Genomic DNA, 18,402 nt, shown 5'->3' with positions numbered 1-18,402 from the left:
CCAGTGAGCTCCCTCGCTCCCCTTCCCGTCCCGTCCGTCGTGCCCACTCCCGTCTCCCACTGAGCCACTCTCAAGCGCGTTGTGCACAGACCACCAAATGGCTCCTGCACCATGTGGATGGAAACACGGCGGCAGCATCACTATTCGCCATCCACTCAGCCAGGCAGCTCCTCAGAGGCGGCGGGCACTGTGACCTGACGGGCCATCAGGCTGGCCGGCTGTGGTGGTGTCCCGCTCAGTGCCGGTGCCGTTGATGCATTTTTTTTCGTCGGTTGGCAACTTTTTGCGATTTGCGGGAAACAGCTCTTTTCTCGACATTTCCCCGCTGCAGCCAACCCTTCCCGTAGCCTGATCACGGCCAAACCCGGGCATGAGATAGTTCCAAGTCGTGCGGTTTCTCTGACGTTGTTTTGGTCCCCTCAAATGCCCGCTTCGTCGAGATATCCGCCCCCATATCCCCTCGATAGGCGTGGCTGCTGTGACAGTGACCATGACTACTATGATGACCGACTCTGGCACCGCGTCTGATTCTGGTGCGGGACTTGTTGATTCAACACGAAACGACACCACCACCACCACCACCACCACGTCCGCCACCACCACCACTCCCGGTGACAACGACGCCGACGACAACAACAACAACACCAACGGTACTACTGGTCATCACGACAACAACGAGACAGACAACAAAAGTTACAGCAGCACCCACCATGTCCCCGCCATCGATAATACCTCGACGACGACCAACGCCAACGCCAACGCCCAAGATGCTGGCTTCCTCGACCGCGACCAGTCGCCCTTGTCGTCCATCTCGTCCCCGCTGAGCGAACCCGACAACTTTGAGTTTGATACCGAACCGATGTCATCCATTCTATCACCAAAGTCTACGACAAGCGATACTCATGCCCGCGACGGAGAGACGCCCGAGCTCGACGAAGATGGACAACCACCGGCCAAGCGACGCCGAGTGCGCGAGACAACACCTCACAATCACTCGCGCAAACCGAAACCAGAGTCACCACCATGGAAGAAGTTCGAGGCCGAGGGGCCGACTACCATCATCACCGAAGACGGTCGTCGCAAGTCTGGCCGCGTCAATCCCGTCTTGCTAGGCATGAAGCCCAGCGACAAAAAGGTTACGCGCAAAGCTATCCAAACAAGTCCTGTCAGCAATAAAAGTAGTGCCAGTACGTCCAGGAAGCCAGCGCCAGCAAGCAGTAGCAGCAGCAAACATGCTCCCGCAAAGATGCCGCCTCCGCCGCCGCCGAAAGCTCCCGCGCGCAAGTCTGCCACGACTCATGATACCAGACCCTCCGCGTCCCGATCCCGTCGACGATCTCCATCTCCCCGACGTCCTGCTACACCTCCGAAACCTGCCGCGGTCGGTACGCGTCGGTCAACGCGCCAAGCCCTCGCCCATTCTCGAGCATCCTACGATGATGGCCAACTCTCTCCCGGTGCCTCGCGCGCCACTCCCCGTATCAAGCTCAAAGTTCGACCCCCGTTGACCGTAATACCCCTGGTTCATCCAAACCAAGCCAATGTTCGTCCGAAGCTTGGGCCGACCTTTGAGGAGTACTTTGCGCGCGCTCAAGAAATACCGGTGGAGGAGGGTGGGCAACACATCCCCGATGAAGAGCCCAAATACACAGACGAGATGGCCCTCCAGGACGCCAAGGTCATTCTACGGGTTGAAAAAGAGGTGGAGCCAGGGGGCTTGCTCGCCCCTGACAGGTGTTCGGCTTTCGAGCCTGAGGCCGAAGAGGAACCGCCTCGACAGTGGGCTCATCTCGACCACCTCACAAAGGCCATGACCAACTTTCGCAAGTTGATGTATAGAGAGCAGCAGTTGCATATGCAGGCAGCCAAGCGCATCGCCATTGCATGCGAAGCCGAGTGGAGACGCCGAAACCCACAGCCCAAAACTGCCCAAGAAATCGAGCTGGAGGAGATGGAAGCGTCCAAGGCCAAATGGCGCCAGGTTATCAGGGCCTTTGCTGGGACATGGGAGAATGTCAGAGTCGAGGTCAACAGGCGTCGCTTGGTGGAATGGGAGGCGGAGGAACAGCGCCGTGTCAAGGCCGCGCTGAATCAAGCAGTCAATCTTTCGGAACAAAAGCTACAGCAACGACAAGCGCAAGTGGACGGGGACGAAATTACAGACGAGGACGAGGACGAGGACGACGATGACCTGGAAAGTGGCATGCCGTCAGTAATGGGCGACGAGGAGGAAAGTGACGAGCACTCCGACCAAGGATCCAACGAGATGTCTGACGAAAATGACCAAGATGAAGACGAGGATAACATGTCCTCCTCCTCTGAGGACGACGATAAGAAATCGACCGCGTCGGACGAGGGCCTGACTCAGGAAGAATTACGTGCAAAATACGCCAACCTACCCACCTTGGACACGACCGATGGAAATAAAGAAACAACAAAAGACGTGGAGATGGCTGATGCTTCCGCTGCTATGGATGGCAGCGTTGCAAATGGTGACGATACAAGCGATGAGTCGGTAGACATGGACGACGACCTTGGATCTAGCGAGGAGTCAGACGACGACGACGACGAGGACGAAGACGATGAGGAAGAGGAAGAGTCCGATGATGAACCTGCTGGCTTGCTAGGGCTATTCTTTGGAAAGTCAGAGTTGAAGAAGTTGAAGGAGGAGGCTGTAACTGAGGAGCCGTCGGTTGAATCCGCTGGGGATGTGGAGATGACCGATGCTCCGGCGGCCCTTCGTCCCGAGCCCCAAGTTGATGGCCATGCGCATGAGGCTCCGATAACTAATGGTTCCCACACTAATGAGCAGCTGGCATCATCTCAAACTGAGGGTGCAGACGATGAAGTGTCGTTACTGATTATACCCAACGACGAAAAAGCAGCAGAAAATACTCAGACCACAAAAGAGCCTGGCAGCGGAGTGGCAAATAAGGACTTCCTCACCAATGGTAGTTCCTTGAAGCATCATGAAGAGATTGTACAGTCCGAAAACCAGGCACTTCCGGCTAAGGAGTCGGTTGAAGCTGGGGGCGACCTGCCAATGGTTGATGCCCCACCCACAGACGATTTACAAAGGGAAACAGCCGCGGCGCCGTCGTTGGAGCCCCCACCCAACACCCGACATGATAGTCAGGAAACAGTGGCGGCTACTGACATGCAGAGCCAGTCACAAACACAGTCACCAAAAACAACTGATACCAAGCCCACCGATGTCGACACTCCCCACTCAGAGCTGGCCGTCAGCGTGCAAAAGCCAGATAGCCGACAATCCTCACCTCAGCCAACAACCCCAACAGTCAAGACAGAAATCCCGTTTCTCCTGCGTGGAACACTGCGTGAGTATCAGCATCATGGTCTGGACTGGCTTGCTGGGCTGTATGCCAACAACACCAATGGTATCCTGGCCGATGAGATGGGTTTAGGAAAGACCATCCAGACCATTGCTCTGCTGGCGCACCTCGCCTGTCATCATGAAGTTTGGGGTCCCCATCTGGTTATTGTGCCTACGAGTGTAATGCTCAACTGGGAAATGGAGTTCAAGAAGTGGTGTCCTGGATTCAAGATCCTTACGTACTACGGCAACCAGGAAGAACGCAAGCGAAAGCGCCAGGGATGGAACAACGACGATGTTTGGAACGTCTGCATCACCTCCTATCAAATGGTCCTTCAGGATCAGCAGGTGTTCAGGCGAAGACGCTGGCATTACATGATCCTCGACGAGGCTCACAACATCAAGAATTTCAAGTCGCAGCGCTGGCAAACCCTGCTCGGCTTCAACACGCAAGCTCGGTTGCTCTTGACAGGTACTCCGTTGCAGAATAATCTGACCGAGTTGTGGTCGCTTCTCTACTTCTTGGCGCCACCCGAGAACGGCGAAGGCGGGTTCGTTGACCTCACCGAATTCCATAACTGGTTCGCTAGGCCCGAATCTCAGATCTTGGAAAGCGGCCGTGAACAGCTGGACGATGAGGCGCGTGCCATCATTGCCAAGCTGCACAAGGTCCTTAGACCCTACCTTCTCCGTCGACTCAAGGCAGATGTCGAGAAACAGATGCCGGCAAAGTATGAACACGTCGAGTTCTGCCGCCTCTCCAAACGTCAGCGAGAGTTGTATGATGGGTTCCTTTCCCGCGCCGATACACGCGAGACGCTGCAATCGGGCAACTACATGTCCATCATTAACTGTTTGATGCAGCTCCGAAAGGTCTGCAACCATCCCGATCTCTTCGTGGACCGGCCCATTATGACCTCGTTCCGCATGTCGCGGTCAGTCCCGGCCGACTACGAGTGGAAAGAAAAGTTCATTCGGAACAGGCTGTTGGTTACGAAGCCCATGACCACTGTCAATTTGAGCTTCCTCAACATGATTCCAACCGAGTATGAAGATCTGTCCAAGACACACACCGACCGCATCGCCCAGCTCAGCTCCCATCGTATCTTGCTCGACCTGAGGGAGGCCCAGAAGGTGCGCGCCAACAACGCCTACACCGCGCTGGACCCTTCCTCTGTCAAGTCCAACCTTGTATATCTTGAAAGTGCCGCCAGATGGGGTCGGTTCGAAGAGCTGCAACACTGTGTCTACATCAATGCCCTCCGTCGCCAACAACGACCCATCTATGGAAAGCGTCTAACCGAGTTCCTCACCCTTGACACCCATCTACGACCATACAAACCCCGACCCAGAGTCCCGGCCAAGATCATGTCCTGGTTCGAAGAGGATTCCTTCCTGTTACACAATGCCATTCCGACGCTCCAGCAACGCGCCGAATCCATGGAAATGACCATCACCAAGTTCGCCTGCGTCACTCCCGCGGTCGTGACCGGCCCCGAAATGAACCGCTTCCTCCTCGGCGAACGAGGCATCCAACTCTTTGAGGACCTCGACCTCAAGCTCTCTGCTCCCGTCAAATACGCTCCCTACATGCCACCCCAACCTCCTCCGGACCCCTGGCACGAGGCCCGCATGCGCTTGACCATCCAGTTCCCCGACAAGCGGCTCCTCCAATACGACTGCGGCAAGCTCCAAGCGCTCGACAAGCTTCTGCGCAAACTTCAGGCGGGCGGCCACCGTGCCCTGATCTTCACGCAAATGACCAAAGTCCTCGACATCCTCGAACAGTTCCTCAACATCCACGGACACAAGTACCTTCGCCTCGACGGCGCCACCAAGGTCGAACAGCGGCAGATCCTCACAGACCGATTCAACCACGACCCGCGCATCCTCTGCTTCATCCTGTCCACCCGCTCCGGAGGTCTCGGCATCAACCTCACGGGCGCCGACACAGTCATCTTCTACGACCAGGACTGGAACCCAGCCATGGACAAACAATGTCAAGACCGATGCCATCGTATCGGCCAGACGCGCGACGTGCACATCTACCGATTAGTCTCGGAACACACCATCGAAGCGAACATTCTCCGCAAGGCTAGTCAAAAACAAATGTTGGACGACGTGGTCATTCAGGAAGGAGAGTTCACCACCGATTACTTCAATCGGTTGTCGGTGCGAGACGTGCTAGGGTCCAATGGCGAGGTGATCGCCAGCAACGAAGACGACGTAGCCGCCAACCTCGCCATGGATCGCGTGCTCGGTGGACCGTCAACTACCGGCACAGGAGGCGACGACGGCACTGCCGACGGCGGCGGTGCATCCCAACCCCCTGTGCGAAACGTGGGCAGGGTCCTAGAGATGGCAGAAGATAGAGAGGATGTCGACGCGGCCAAGGCAGCAGAAAAGGAAATCATGCAGGACGAAGCAGATTTCGGAGAGGCGGGCAGTACGCGCCCGGGAACGCCGGGTGATGGGCTGGCGGATTTGGATGGCCAACTTTTGGGAGGAGAAGAGACTAAGGAGGTAGAGGAGGAGGTGATTGAGTATAATGCGTGGGGAGAGAGGATGCATACGATTGATGAGTACATGCTGGGGTTCATGGCCAAGGCTTTGGAGGGAACGCCGTTGGAGTTACCGAGGGATCGCAAGAAGGGAAGGGATAGGAATCGGAATCGGAAGGGGAAGGATACTAGGAAGAGGTGATTGATTGACTTGGGAAAAGCCAGAGGGGTGGGTGTATGATAGAAGGGGGGTTGGTGATTAAAGTGCATATCATATCTTTATTTTTGGGTGTTATAACACCTATTCACAAGTAAAGCGAGTTAGTATCGTTGTTGTTGTTGTTGTTGTTGTTGTTGTTGTTGTTGTTGTTGTTGTTGTTGTTGTTGTTGTTGTTGTTGTTGTTGTTGTTGTTGTTGTCGAACAAGACAGTGAGATGTATACAAGGGGAACTGGGAAGTGATTGAGTAAGGCAGTGGTAGAAGGAAAAAGGATTGTGTGTGTGTGTATTATACTAGACGTTTATACCATATTTGACTGTTGGTGAGAAGGTAGAATGGAAGATTAGATACATAATTGTCTTGAGACCTGGCGTAGCCAGATTCCGCTGCTGTTCGGTACAAGTTTTGTTCGATGTCGCTAACAACTGAAGTGTTGGAGGGGGGGGGGGGGGGGGGGGGGTCGAAGCTGACGGGCTGTTAGTGCACTATCCTTTAGGCGGCGAAATCGTGCTCAAGTGCGATAGTGTTGCATCACCTTTCCTTTTTGAATGTTCCCGTCCATGTTGCCCGACAAGGGATGGAAGGTCAGCTGGGAGATGACGGCTCGCGCTTTTTTACGAGCAGGTGTTTAGTCATTTTCTCAACCGTTTGGACTTGTCATTGATAGATAACACCAACCGCCTCGCCGTCCCAGTGCGCATCATTCCCTTCCCTCCACTTGGGGAATGAATGGGTGATGTGATGTGAGGTGAGACAAGCATAAGGCTGCATGGCTGCATCCCGTCCGTCTGCCTCCGCTCGCTATGTGGCTGCATGACGGGCGGGACTGTCATTTTCCCGCCTGGTCGGTCGGTCGGCCTCATGGGTCGCGTTCCATGAGACCGTTTTGCCCCAGGTAGGTGGTCACTTTACACTTTGCCGGGCAATCACCAGTCATGACTTTTACGATGCCAGGCTGTTACCTTTCTGGGTCTATTTTCTAACCTCAAGGGTCAAAGTGTGAATGAGGCTGAATGCCGTGGTGGGATGGGGAGAGGGCCGCCGATATTCGGAACGTATCAAGTGATACCTCCAGGGAGTCTAGGGACATACGCCCACGCGCACGCGGATTGGCTCACTTGACCCTTTCCCTAGAAAAAACCACCACGGGTTATACGACGACTGACGATTTTACACAGCGAGCGTGGTTCGAACATAAGTCTTAGTTAAGGTAGGTATGTTGAAGCACTGTACACACGACGAACCTTTTCAAAATCCAACCTAACCTTGAAGGCGCGGTTTTGTTTTTTTGCTGTCGCACGGCGCCAAAATGCGGCTCGTTTCTTTTCTGGCTGCACCCTACCTACCGAACCGATGTTTGTCCCTTGTCCCTTGTTCCGCGCGCACACACAGGCAACTTCATCCAGGCCGGGCACCTAGGCTGAACTCCATCTCCCGGCCGGCTGGCCGACCGCCTATCTGGTATTACATATTGGCATGAGGACGCAGCAAACCGGACTGGTGTGACTATGGTAGACGGTGAAGGATGGATGGCTTTCGGTGAAAGTGTGTCAGCCAGGACTTACACTAGGACCCAGAAGGGCGTAGTTGTCAAGGCCAGATGCCTGAGTAATGTTTTCCTCGTACAGACAGGCAGGCCTACAGGGTAGGAAAAGCTAAGGTGTTCGGGTGTTGGCGTTTGACCGTTGGCAGCGGCCTCATGACACTTTGGATGACTCTGAGGTCAAGTCTGAGGAGGTCATGACCGGATGGACGCAAATGGTCAAAAGACTTGTTGCGCGAGGGAGGTGGTTATATAAGGTGATGTTGTGTTTTCATCTGTTGTGTCTTTTTGTTTTTCCTTCGATCAGCTTTCACAAGTCAAACGTTCAACGAGAACCAGCAAAGCTCAACCGACCAAGACAATACCCAAACGTTCACTGGCACGAACCAAGACAAACTCAACCACTCCACGACAACAATAACCTTTCCCCAAACAAAGCAAAGCAATGGCCTGGTACACCACAGACTATTGCACCCTCTGCTGCCGGCACATCCCCGTCTACTCATGGTACTACCACTCCTACACCTGTCATCGGCGCACCGTCACCAGCACCAGCACCAGCACCCACGGAACTCGGCGCTCACACTCGCGTCACCGCCGTGAGCATGATCGTGAGCGCGAGTACGAGTACGAAACTACCGTCCGGCGCACGCGGAGCCGAAGCCGTCACGGGTCTACTTCGTACTACTTCTACCTCCCCTGGAGATATCATCGCCCGGCGGCTGCTCCTGCTCCCGCGCCGGTGAGATGTCCTACGCCTGCTCCTCCTGCGTTGCCGGAACCGCTGCCTTGTCGGAGCCGGAGCAGCCGTCGGAGGGGTAGCGAGGATACCTCTCGGGATAAGGATAGGGGGTGGAGGAGGAGGACGGTGGATATTTATATTGAACATTAAGGGGGGGTCATTCCCTGACACCATCGATGCTCTCTTTTTTTTTTTTTTTTTTTTTTTGGATCGACCAATCGTTTCGTCTTTTCCTTGGACAAGAAACCAACCTAATTCGACATACAACCCGCTCGTTACCTACCTACCGTTCGCTACCACTGACCGTGTTGGTCTAAACTTTCGTTTGTCAAACAATTCACAGCACAGCATCTCTCTTCTTTCTTTTGTTCATGTGGGGGGTAGATGTTTTGATGGAACTGGGTACTGAAGATACATCAGACTGGATGATTAAGTAACCATGTGATTGGAATACACTGCTTGGAATTGGGTTGAGGGACAGACGGACAGATTGTAGTGGACAGGATGAATGGTAAATGAGACACGAAGGCATGTAGAACAGTCTAGGTAGCCCTAGCGCTTGGAATAAGACCATATTGCCATTAATTCGTAGCGCTTGTGATGCAGGGACATTGTGACCTTGTCGTCGAATTTGAGGAGGGCCGAGACCTTCGATCAGATGATCACATGTCTCGGGTCAGAGGTTGTTGCGAGAACAGTAGAGACAAAGAACACTCCAACGGCTGTCTGGGAATACACCTGAGAGTGGATTTATGCCGGCTCTGCGAGAGTCCACCGGAAAACAAAAACAGAGTGTCTCCCGACCCTTCCTTTCTCTTCGTCTCTCCTCATCGCAATCCGTCCGTTGTCCACTTTGACGGGGTTAGGGTTCAGTATGGCTCTCGTCAAAATCAATCACGACTTCCCGTCCGGGCCATGGCGTGCCGTGGAAACTCCACTCGTGATCTGCCGTCATCCGAGCGGCCGATATCAATGATGCCCCGATATCGTCTTGTTATTGTCCGTTGCATATCATTTGATCTCATCCCAACCTGAATAAGCTGCCTGTGGTTGTCACTATACAACGTCTGTTCCGTGTCGTTTTCCTACTCTGACATCCATTGCGTTTGAACAAAAGACCCTCGTCAACATGGCCATTATCGGACGCCCGCTCCGCAAAAAAGAACACACTAGGTCTGAATCAACTTTGACCGACAAGTTTTGTTGCGGCGGTCAATATGGCTTCCCACGCGGTCAATCGACAAAAGCGAGGTCATCTTTTTAGGCAATCGAGGTCTCCATCTGCCGAGGCTGCTTTCGCAATTGCAAATCATCGGCTGTCCTTAATAAACTGTCCAAGCAGAGGTCGATGACGACCGAGTTGGTCTATTCCCAATCCAGAAGGTACCTTTCTGGGGAAAGATAGTGCCGGGGCGGGGTGACCAATCGCTTGGCGATCGTTACGGCCCTGCTGTGCTGTGAGCGCACTGAGTGCACCGACAAGCGATCGCCGGGCAGTACGGAAGGAAGAACTTTTCCACTTGGGGGGCCGCTGCTATGCCGCCGCAAGAGAAGAGAGACGATGAGTGTCGGGTCGAGACAGAGTCATGCGGTTATGTTGTAGTGGCTTATCTATTTTTCTCCTTTTTTCCCTCAATTATCGGGTCACAATGCTTGAAAGACACCGCGAGATATCTGTGTTGGAATTGGGGTCTCCATCATCGCGGGGGACCCCGGCCCGATGCTTAATTGAACTTGGCAGGTCGCTTTGCCCCTGCACTGCCCTGGGCTGGTTACCATGACATATCCCGGCTCAAGCCCGGACGGTCAACCATCAAGATGCGGAAGGTGGAGGATGCCCGGTTCTGCAGCCCTTCAGTTCCTTCGCCTTCTCGCGTGCCACCACCTCGCCAATTTCCATCGATTGCTCACAACTCAACCGTGGAAGACTGGCTTCATTGGCTCCAGTCATCGGTTACATTCGCAGCGGCCAATGGCATGACAACCAAGAACGACAAGTAAAAAGTCAGTTCGTGTTCCCGTCCAAACAGCTCCTTCCATGTTCGGAGAATTATACTTGGGCCAAGTGGATCTCTTGAACGAACCACGTCTGTTGGCGACATAAGAGCGTCCGTTGGTCCCGTCACAAGTCATGGCCGCCCTCCCTTCCTCTCCTCTCACCCTCTCTTCACCCTCCCCTTCTTGCCCTCACCTCTTGCTCCCCGCGAGTGAGGCAAGATCACCGGCAACATGAGGTTCTTCTCCGCCGCCACCGCGCTTCTAGCGGCCGCCTCCACCGCCCATGCCGCCTTCTTCAAGACCATCGGCATGGAAATTGGTCCCATCGACGACCACATCGAGTCCCTCAACAAGCGCGCCCAAGTCGAAGGCACTTCTGGCTACGGCACCTTCGACCAGCTGATCGACCACAACACCCCCGAGCTCGGCACCTTCAAGCAGCGTTTCTGGTATGGCTTCCAATACTGGAAGGGCCCCGGCTCGCCCATCATCCTTGTCAACCCCGGCGAGCAGGCCGCCGATGGTTTCAATAAGTCGTACCTCTCCGACCAGCGTCTGGCCGGTTGGATGGCCAAGGACATGGGCGCCGCCGTGGTGATCATGGAGCACAGATACTGGGGCAATTCCAGCCCCTTCGACGAGTTGACGGTCAAGAATCTGCAGTATTTGACGCTGGAGAACTCGCTGAAGGACATCAACTACTTTGCCGAGCACATTGAGCTGCCCTTCGACAAGACCAACGGCAGCAAGCCTGCCAACGCCCCTTGGATCTTCTCCGGTGGTTCTTACTCGGGCGCCCTGGCCGGTTGGCTGGAGGCGCTGTACCCGGGCACCTTCTGGGCGTATCACGGCACTTCTGGTGTGGTCGAAACCGTAGGACACTTTTGGACCTATTTCATCCCTGTCCTGGAAGCGACGCCGCAGAACTGCACCAAGGATTTGACCGCTGTTATTGACTTTGTCGATTCCGTGTTGCTGCATGGTACTCCCAAGGCCAAGCGTGAGCTCAAGTCCAAGTTCAAGCTGCAGGACTTGACTGATGCCGATTTTGCTTCGTAAGTTGTCTTGAACTGTCTGTCAAGCAAATCAATGCTGACCTATTGTCTGCAGTGCCATTGAGAGCGGCCCCTGGAGCTGGCAATCCACCCAGTTCTACTCGGAAAAGACCACCGGTTACACCCCTTACTACCGCTTCTGCGACTACGTGGAGAACGTCTGGCCCAACTCGACCAACAAGGTCCCTGGGCCACTCGGTGTTGGCATCAACAAGGCCCTCGACGGATACGCCAAGTGGTTCGTCGAGGAATCTCTTCCTGGCACCTGCGAGTCTTCTGGCTACGACGCTTTCAAGGGCGAGGATAACGTTCTCTGCTTCCAGAACCAGAACGCTTCCAACCCCATTTTCCACGACTTGTCGGTCAACAACGCCTACAACCGCCAGTGGAATTGGTTCCTCTGCAATGAGCCGTACGTGTTCTTTTCCCCCTCTGGTTTCCCGTTCCTTTATACTGACATGTACGCAACAGCTTCGAATGGTGGCAAGATGGCGCCCCTCTTGGCCGCCCCTCCATCGTCTCTCGCCTCGTCGACGCCGACTACTGGCGCAAGCAGTGTCCGTTGTGGTTCCCCGCCGAGAAGGGCTCCAACGCCACCTATGGCATCAAGCAGGGCAAGCGCGCCGAGGACGTCAACAAGTGGACCGGCGGTTGGAAGCACACCAACGGCACGCGCATCATGCAGGCCAATGGTTCCCTTGATCCCTGGAGAGACGTTACCCTGTCGTCCAAGTTCCGACCCGGTGGTCCCTTCAAGGGCAACAAGAACCACCAGGTTCGCGTCATCGAGGGCGGTACTCACTGCTCCGACTTTTACGGTCCCAACTGGAGCGCCAATGAGGGCATCAAGAAGGTTGTCGAAGAGGAGGTCGCTCAGATGGGACAATGGGTGGCGGACTTTTACAAGAAAAAGGGGATCACTAGGCCACAGTAAAAAAGGGGGTGGATGTTGTTGTTGTTGTACATATGAGTGTTGGGTACCTATGATTGAATGCCTTCATGTACATACCTAATGAGAGTATAAACGTAATGATAGTATTCTTCTCGGCAGCTGGTTGGTATGGATGGTGGATGATGGTTGGTGATACGTGGTGACGATAGTCTGCAATTTCCAACTTATGTACCAAGATGCCTGCAACAAAGTTTAGGGATATGTAGGCCCCAAGTCCGTGCATTTTAACCATCCAATAACAATAGGGCCGCTGGTCTAGTGGTATGATTCTCGCTTAGGGTTCAAACCTGAGCATTCTTGCGAGAGGTCCCGGGTTCAATCCCCGGGTGGCCCCGATTTTTTTCCTTATTTTTTTTTTTTTCTCCTTTCCCTCTTTTTTTTTTTTTTTTTTTTTTTTCTTTTCCTATCACATTTTTTTGCAGGGGGGAGGGAGGGCAGGGGTGTGAACGCTTTTTGCACTCAGGCTTGTCTACTTTCTTTTTCTTATCCCTTACCTTGAAGGCTTTTCCTTTCTCTCTCTTAGTAGTAGTAGTAGTAGTAGTAGTAGTTTCGAGACCGTTAAACAAAGTGATGATTGAAAAGTCGAATGTCATTTCCGTTAGGAGGATCGAAGATGGTATTGTTGCAACTTGCAAGCATTTATTTTCACTCCCATGAGAATAATAGTGTGCATCGATGCCCCTGGAAATGGGGAGGTTAGGTAGGTAGGTAGGTAGGTACGTACCTCTAGGAAACCACGCACGGTGTTTATTATTTATATGGGTGAGGGTGGAATCAGGAAATCTGCGGCGGGCGTTAGTGATTGATTGGATTGAGATTGAAATTGCCGTATGACGACGTAGGTAGGGGGGGGGGGGGGGGGGGGGGGGGTCGAAGATAATTACGATTAGTACTTTTCACTTGGTTTTTCGGTTGCTTCACTTTCATGGTGGTTTCTTTTCTTGATGCTTACTTACACCGGGATTTGCTTTTTGACGTACGTGTGTTGGGGAAGATGTTAAGATGAAGAAGACGTTCAACAGACAGCTGGTGGTGCTGTAATGGATAGTCGTCAACTAAGTTCACGGGTGCCTTGGGATGTTTTTTTTTTTTCTTTTTTGTTTTCCGCCCAACTTAATTCCGGGGTGTAACCACAAACTAGCCCCCTTTCTTTTCTATTCTATCCAAACAAAATAATTTGAATGAATCCAAGGGTCGAACTGGGCACCAGACAGACCCTTCTGCGCTCGGCAAGAACTTGCCACCAAGGGAACTACAAATCGGGTATTGAAACTTGTATTCGTGCTACATTTGCAATCAATGAAGTAAATCCCGTCCCAAGTTTGTATTTCCATGGTTCACTGAACCGTGGTTGATGGTGTGGTGGCTGCCGGGTAATAAGGCAGATGGATGTTCGGGTGCGGGCAAGTGCGGGGCGGGGGGCTCGGAGAGGGAAACAGGAGCCAGAAGGGTGGTCGGACACTCGACAGTGATTCAACCTGCGTGGATTGGAAACATCCGGAACATTGATTTTGGGGGACAATAGATGTCCGAAAATTCATTGAAGATGCTCTGGAGTTTTCTCAACCGTCATGGCTGGATTGATGTGCAAGTGTCCTGACACAGTGCCGAAATGGAAGGGAGGGATCAATGGCGGATCTCGACTGGAACGGCCATACCCACCACCCAACGAGGTTGTGAAACTTCCAGGAAAATCTCACAGCTCGCATCTTCTCTTGTGGTATGACTTTTCGCAATTTGTTACAAGGCTTTAAACGCGCGACGAATCTTCACAGGAACGACGACAGGTCAAACCAAACCCAGGCCTTGACTGCGCTGGTGATTCCGTCTCCAAGTGATCGGGAAACTTTGTTACGGTTTTCAAAGTCACTGTCTGAAATTTACATTGCGTATGGGCCATCATCAGCAAGTTTGACAAGGCCCCAAGTACAGCAACGGCGCTGACATGTGTCAATGCCAGACATGTAGCAGGTATTGCATCGTGCAGGAGTACCTAGGGCATAAAAGGTCCATGTAGGCCGGAGGTTCCCCACCAAAACAGTCATGATAAAAAGTGCACTGCACTGATACACGCCGACAGTTGCATGCTTGCAGGGGGCTGGACCAAATCCCATGAGAAGTTTGAGTCAGTATTTCCTTCACTCAACTCCTCCCGTGAGTGGACTTGCGCCGTACGAGACTGTAAGTGATCAAAGCTTCAGACCCGAATGACGGAACGAAACTGACTGTAGACCGACGGAACCCAGCCCTGTACCGCGCCACTCAATTTAACAGCCTGTCCTGCACCAACTCAGGCAACACCTTCTCCCCCTTCCGACTCTCCCGCTCCTCTGCCCCCTCCCACTTGCTCCCACCTGGCAACTCCAATACCAATGGCTCTTCACATCCCTCCTGCACCCCCTTTCCGTACCTGGGCGCTCTCAAATCATCACTATTGACCCTCTTCCCCGTGACGGGATGCGGATAATGAAACGGCACCACCCTCGTATCTGGCCACAACATCTTTCTCTCGAGAATCTCATCCGGGCCCGTGGGATCCTCTGGAAACGTCCTCGTCGGCCACGGCACATAATTCGGCTTGGTCTTACTCCATCCAGCCTCAAAATCCGCATGCCAAAACGGAAAGTACCTATACCTCCACAGCTTCCACACCCCGTCTTCCTTCACATACTCATTCTCGTACAGACCACCTTCCCACCACTGTCTGTGGCCCAGCGGCAAGTTTTTCTCGATAGAGTGATGAGTGCCGGCCTGCATCAGGGCACGCATGCGACACCAGGCGTGGTCGCCTGAGGGGGAGACGTCGACGATGTCTTGCATCATCATGTGGTCGAGCAGAAAGCCGTGGATGGGACCGTTGCGGCCGGCGACAAAGGTCTCGGCGAAGCGTTTCTTGTAGAGGCGCTCGACGCCGGCTTTGCCGAGGTAGCGCGAGCCGAGGAACTCGACGAAGGTGTCGGGGCGGTTGGAGAAGAGGTCGACTACTTCGTTGTAGAGACATTTGTCGAGGTAGTAGCCGTATTTGTGGTGGGTTTTGCGGATTTCAGCTTCGTCTGGATGATTGTTTGTTAGGAAGTGGAAATGCGATGCGGGTCGTAAATGGTGGTTGGGTGCTTACCGGAGACGCGAGACAGTTCTTTGTGCAAGGTGAGTACCTGCTTTTTGAGTTCTGCGAGTTCCTGCTCCATGATGTTGGGCTACTGGGTGTTGGAGTTGGGTGTTGCTCTGTTTGGTGTTTGCGCGCTGGATCTCCAGGAAGGGATTGAAGTGCGATCGAGACGTGGGAGTTGTCGCTTTGAAAGCTGTATTAGGCGACGATAGAGTGGTGTAATTGCTTGAGTTCCATTCCATCCATGGGTCAATTGAGCCGTCGTTCGATACCCAATTGAGCCTGAATCCACGTGCTGCTGACAACGCGGTGATTGAATGCAGCGTTCATCCCATCATCACACACGGGAGCAACTTTGACAGGTGCTTTTCCCCAATTTGCCTCCGCTACGTCGGATCCGGATGGACGTGGCATCTGTGAGGGGAACATTTCGGGAAGAGACAGAGAGAGCGAGACCCTCCATCCACCAACGGGTTGTATGCAGGGAGCTTTGACCATATCGGAATGGTGATGTTGATTACTTTACCTATGTTGCGAATTGCGAAGAAGAGTAATGGGTCGACATCAGGGTGACTGTCATGATGGTTTCGCTGTCCGCGGCCAAGCCTGGGTGAGGCGACCTGTTTTTGACTATCGAATTGTCAATTAGATACTGTCTTTCGGTTGTTCTGCCGCTGTGTGTGGTTCGTGCCAAAAGAAAAATAAGAATAAAAATAAATAAATAAAAAAAAAAGGAAAGAGGGAGAGGGGGAGAGAGAGAGAGACAGGGAGAGGGATCAGTCTGTGTGCACAGCCGCTCGTGGAATAATAGGGTATCCTGCCCTCTGTGTAGTAGTTTCCCATTGTAAATAGCTGAGAGACGCAGGTGTAGTCAGCTGAACTTGTCTTCCATCAATGCCCAGAATCAGGACATTGATGGTAAACCGGATCAATCTCAGGGCATTTGACAGACGCCTTGGCATGAGTGTTGGCACTAGCGACACTGGGTAGGTAGCCTGATGATGATCCATCCTGATTTTTCTGCTTGAGTTTGAGGATGTCTTCCAGGCCCAGTCTTGGTAATGGCATTGATGTACCAGCTGTAAAAGAGTACCTCTACTTTGCAGGCGTCTTGGCCGCGGCTGACTCAAGTATGTGTCATACCTTTCGAAAGAAAGTACCTAGAGGTAATTTTCACGGGCAATGGCCAGTCACGGCATCCTCCGTATATGTGATCAGAGTGCATGTGGTTGCAGCTCATGATTCGATTGGTGTGAACGTAGGTAGGGACGGAAAGAAGGAAGGAGAGCCACCGCCAAGCATGGAAGGAAGGAAGCGACCATCTCATTCTTCCATTTTCTGTAAAGTAACATTCACACATCTTCATGACTCATCTTTGGCGCCTCATGAGCTCCTGCCGAATTCACATCAGTGCCGCCTAATTACGTACATTTTAAGGTACCTAAGGTAGATCTCGAGACAGACCTTGAAATGTTCATCTGCGGGCAGGCAGCAGGCAGGTCAAGTGCCCCAGCCTCATTGTTAGGGTACGTAGGTCTCAAATTCTTGGTCTGAGCTTTCCTGCACTGCTTGATTCATGCCTCCATGTCCACTGACTATTCTCCCTTTTCCTCTCAACACCTCCCTGCAAGGGAGCTCTCGTGGAAGAACATGTATGTTTGAGGCTACCCCCCTCTTCCCTTCCCCGATTACCACTGCGATCATGTACTAACCGATGCCAGACAGGACTGTGTTATGTGAAGCTTTCGGGCTGTAAATCGAACATCACAGACTGACTCCCGTACGAGAACCAAATATTCTGATACCTCGAACTTAAAGTCATATCCAGGGTAATAAACGCGACATTCCTGTCTTGACTCCTTGGGCCTCCGAGAGTCCGACTCGCCATATTTAAACAGAACCAAAGCGAATCGTCTTGCGAAATGGGACTTCCGACATGTAGGGTTGATGGTGTGTGTCCGACAACCACGTACACGTATATGCCCTTTGACGGGCGCCAAAAAACAATTTGGCAGTGTTGAACCCTGCGTCTTCTGCACGACACCGAATCCCATACGGTACCAGTTCAGAACAAGACAAACATTACCTCCTAAAACCTTCCAGCTACTCATTGTTCCATGCCAGCGTCTTGTGGGGCCATTGAGCTCTAGCGGTCCTGGCAGCGGTAGAGTCCGGTCTTCAGTAGTTGCACCATAGCTTAGCGGGCAAATCCCGGAGACCAACCTTACAACGCAATAACAACAACTACAACAATTGTGCGCCCCTCTACAGATTCCAGCAGGGACCTCTTGCGATGAGCTTCCATTCTTGTAGGTATTCCGTCTTCGGTTTTTTTTTTCTTTTCATTTTTTTTTTCTTGGGGGGTGTTTGTCTATCGACTCCCCGAATGGACTTCATGGCTTCCCGGCTCCAGCTTCAGTGCCAAGTTGCTTTCCATCACCAATAAAGATTCGTCAGCAAACCAGCACGTGAAATCACCTTGACTCAAACATCGTTCGATAAAATTACTAATGCGCCATCTCCCTGCTTGCTGCGCGCAGCGTGTCGCTGGTGTAGCGCACCATCTGTCGGGTTTGAGGGTATCAATGTACCAGCCTCTTTTCACCACCAAAACAAGTTGCGCCAGCTACCATCTGAAGCCCGGAACCGCAGATCCGCAGGCTCCGGGCAGGAGACGCGTTGCTTATCAAGAATACGATGGTCTGTAGCATATCACCTGCGGTCTAAGAAGTATGAAGTCCTTTCCTTTGAGCGGATGAGGAAAACAACTCTAATTGGAGCAAGCTCACGTTTCATTCATGGTGCTCAAATCTCTTGCCGGTTTTGGTCGATGGTAGACTTCACGCATTTTGCTGGCAATGCTGAAGTACTGCCTCCTGGAAGGAAACAGAGAGACACAAGGGGAAGAACGCAAAGCAGAAGACGACTCGGACACTGCTGGGTACCTAC

At 52.9% G+C, this 18,402-nt stretch overlaps 4 protein-coding genes and 1 non-coding gene across 5 annotated transcripts; 3 read left to right on the top strand and 2 right to left on the bottom strand.

Annotated features, from left to right (window-relative positions):
* The first annotated feature begins 294 nt into the window (after positions 1-294).
* Positions 295-6,250, top strand: B0T23DRAFT_389901 (helicase swr-1). Its single transcript, XM_062837845.1, has one exon. It carries the CDS (start codon positions 491-493, stop codon positions 6,035-6,037), a length of 5,547 nt encoding a protein of 1,848 aa, XP_062688127.1. The 5' UTR covers positions 295-490; the 3' UTR covers positions 6,038-6,250.
* A 4,318-nt stretch (positions 6,251-10,568) lies between these two features.
* B0T23DRAFT_408318 (peptidase S28) lies at positions 10,569-12,326 on the top strand (the record flags this gene model as incomplete). The annotated part of the gene is made up of 3 exons (XM_062839282.1): positions 10,569-11,392; positions 11,448-11,804; positions 11,864-12,326. The coding sequence occupies 3 exons, from the start codon at positions 10,569-10,571 to the stop codon at positions 12,324-12,326; spliced, it is 1,644 nt and encodes a 547-aa protein (XP_062688126.1).
* Positions 12,327-12,588: 262 nt separating this feature from the next.
* Positions 12,589-12,678, top strand: B0T23DRAFT_t420. The gene has a single exon. It is a non-coding gene; the product is annotated as a tRNA-Pro (tRNA).
* A 1,539-nt stretch (positions 12,679-14,217) lies between these two features.
* On the bottom strand, positions 14,218-15,535 carry B0T23DRAFT_347014 (SnoaL-like domain-containing protein; the record flags this gene model as incomplete). Its single annotated transcript, XM_062835982.1, has 2 exons — positions 14,218-15,397; positions 15,463-15,535. 2 exons carry the CDS (start codon positions 15,530-15,532, stop codon positions 14,607-14,609), a joined length of 861 nt encoding a protein of 286 aa, XP_062688125.1. The 3' UTR covers positions 14,218-14,606.
* A 1,333-nt stretch (positions 15,536-16,868) lies between these two features.
* Positions 16,869-18,059, bottom strand: B0T23DRAFT_389895 (uncharacterized protein). The gene is made up of 3 exons (XM_062837844.1): positions 17,994-18,059; positions 17,175-17,762; positions 16,869-17,105 (listed from the first exon to the last, which is right to left on the bottom strand). The coding sequence occupies exons 1-3, from the start codon at positions 18,015-18,017 to the stop codon at positions 17,067-17,069; spliced, it is 651 nt and encodes a 216-aa protein (XP_062688124.1). The 5' UTR covers positions 18,018-18,059; the 3' UTR covers positions 16,869-17,066.
* Between the last annotated feature and the right edge of the window lie 343 nt (positions 18,060-18,402).

Source organism: Neurospora hispaniola (assembly GCF_033458365.1).
Source record: "Neurospora hispaniola strain FGSC 10403 chromosome Unknown B0T23scaffold_10, whole genome shotgun sequence".
NCBI classification, from domain to species: domain Eukaryota; kingdom Fungi; phylum Ascomycota; class Sordariomycetes; order Sordariales; family Sordariaceae; genus Neurospora; species Neurospora hispaniola.
The sequence above is the reverse complement of the archived record's forward strand: the minus strand, read 5'-3'. Positions and strand labels throughout refer to the sequence as shown.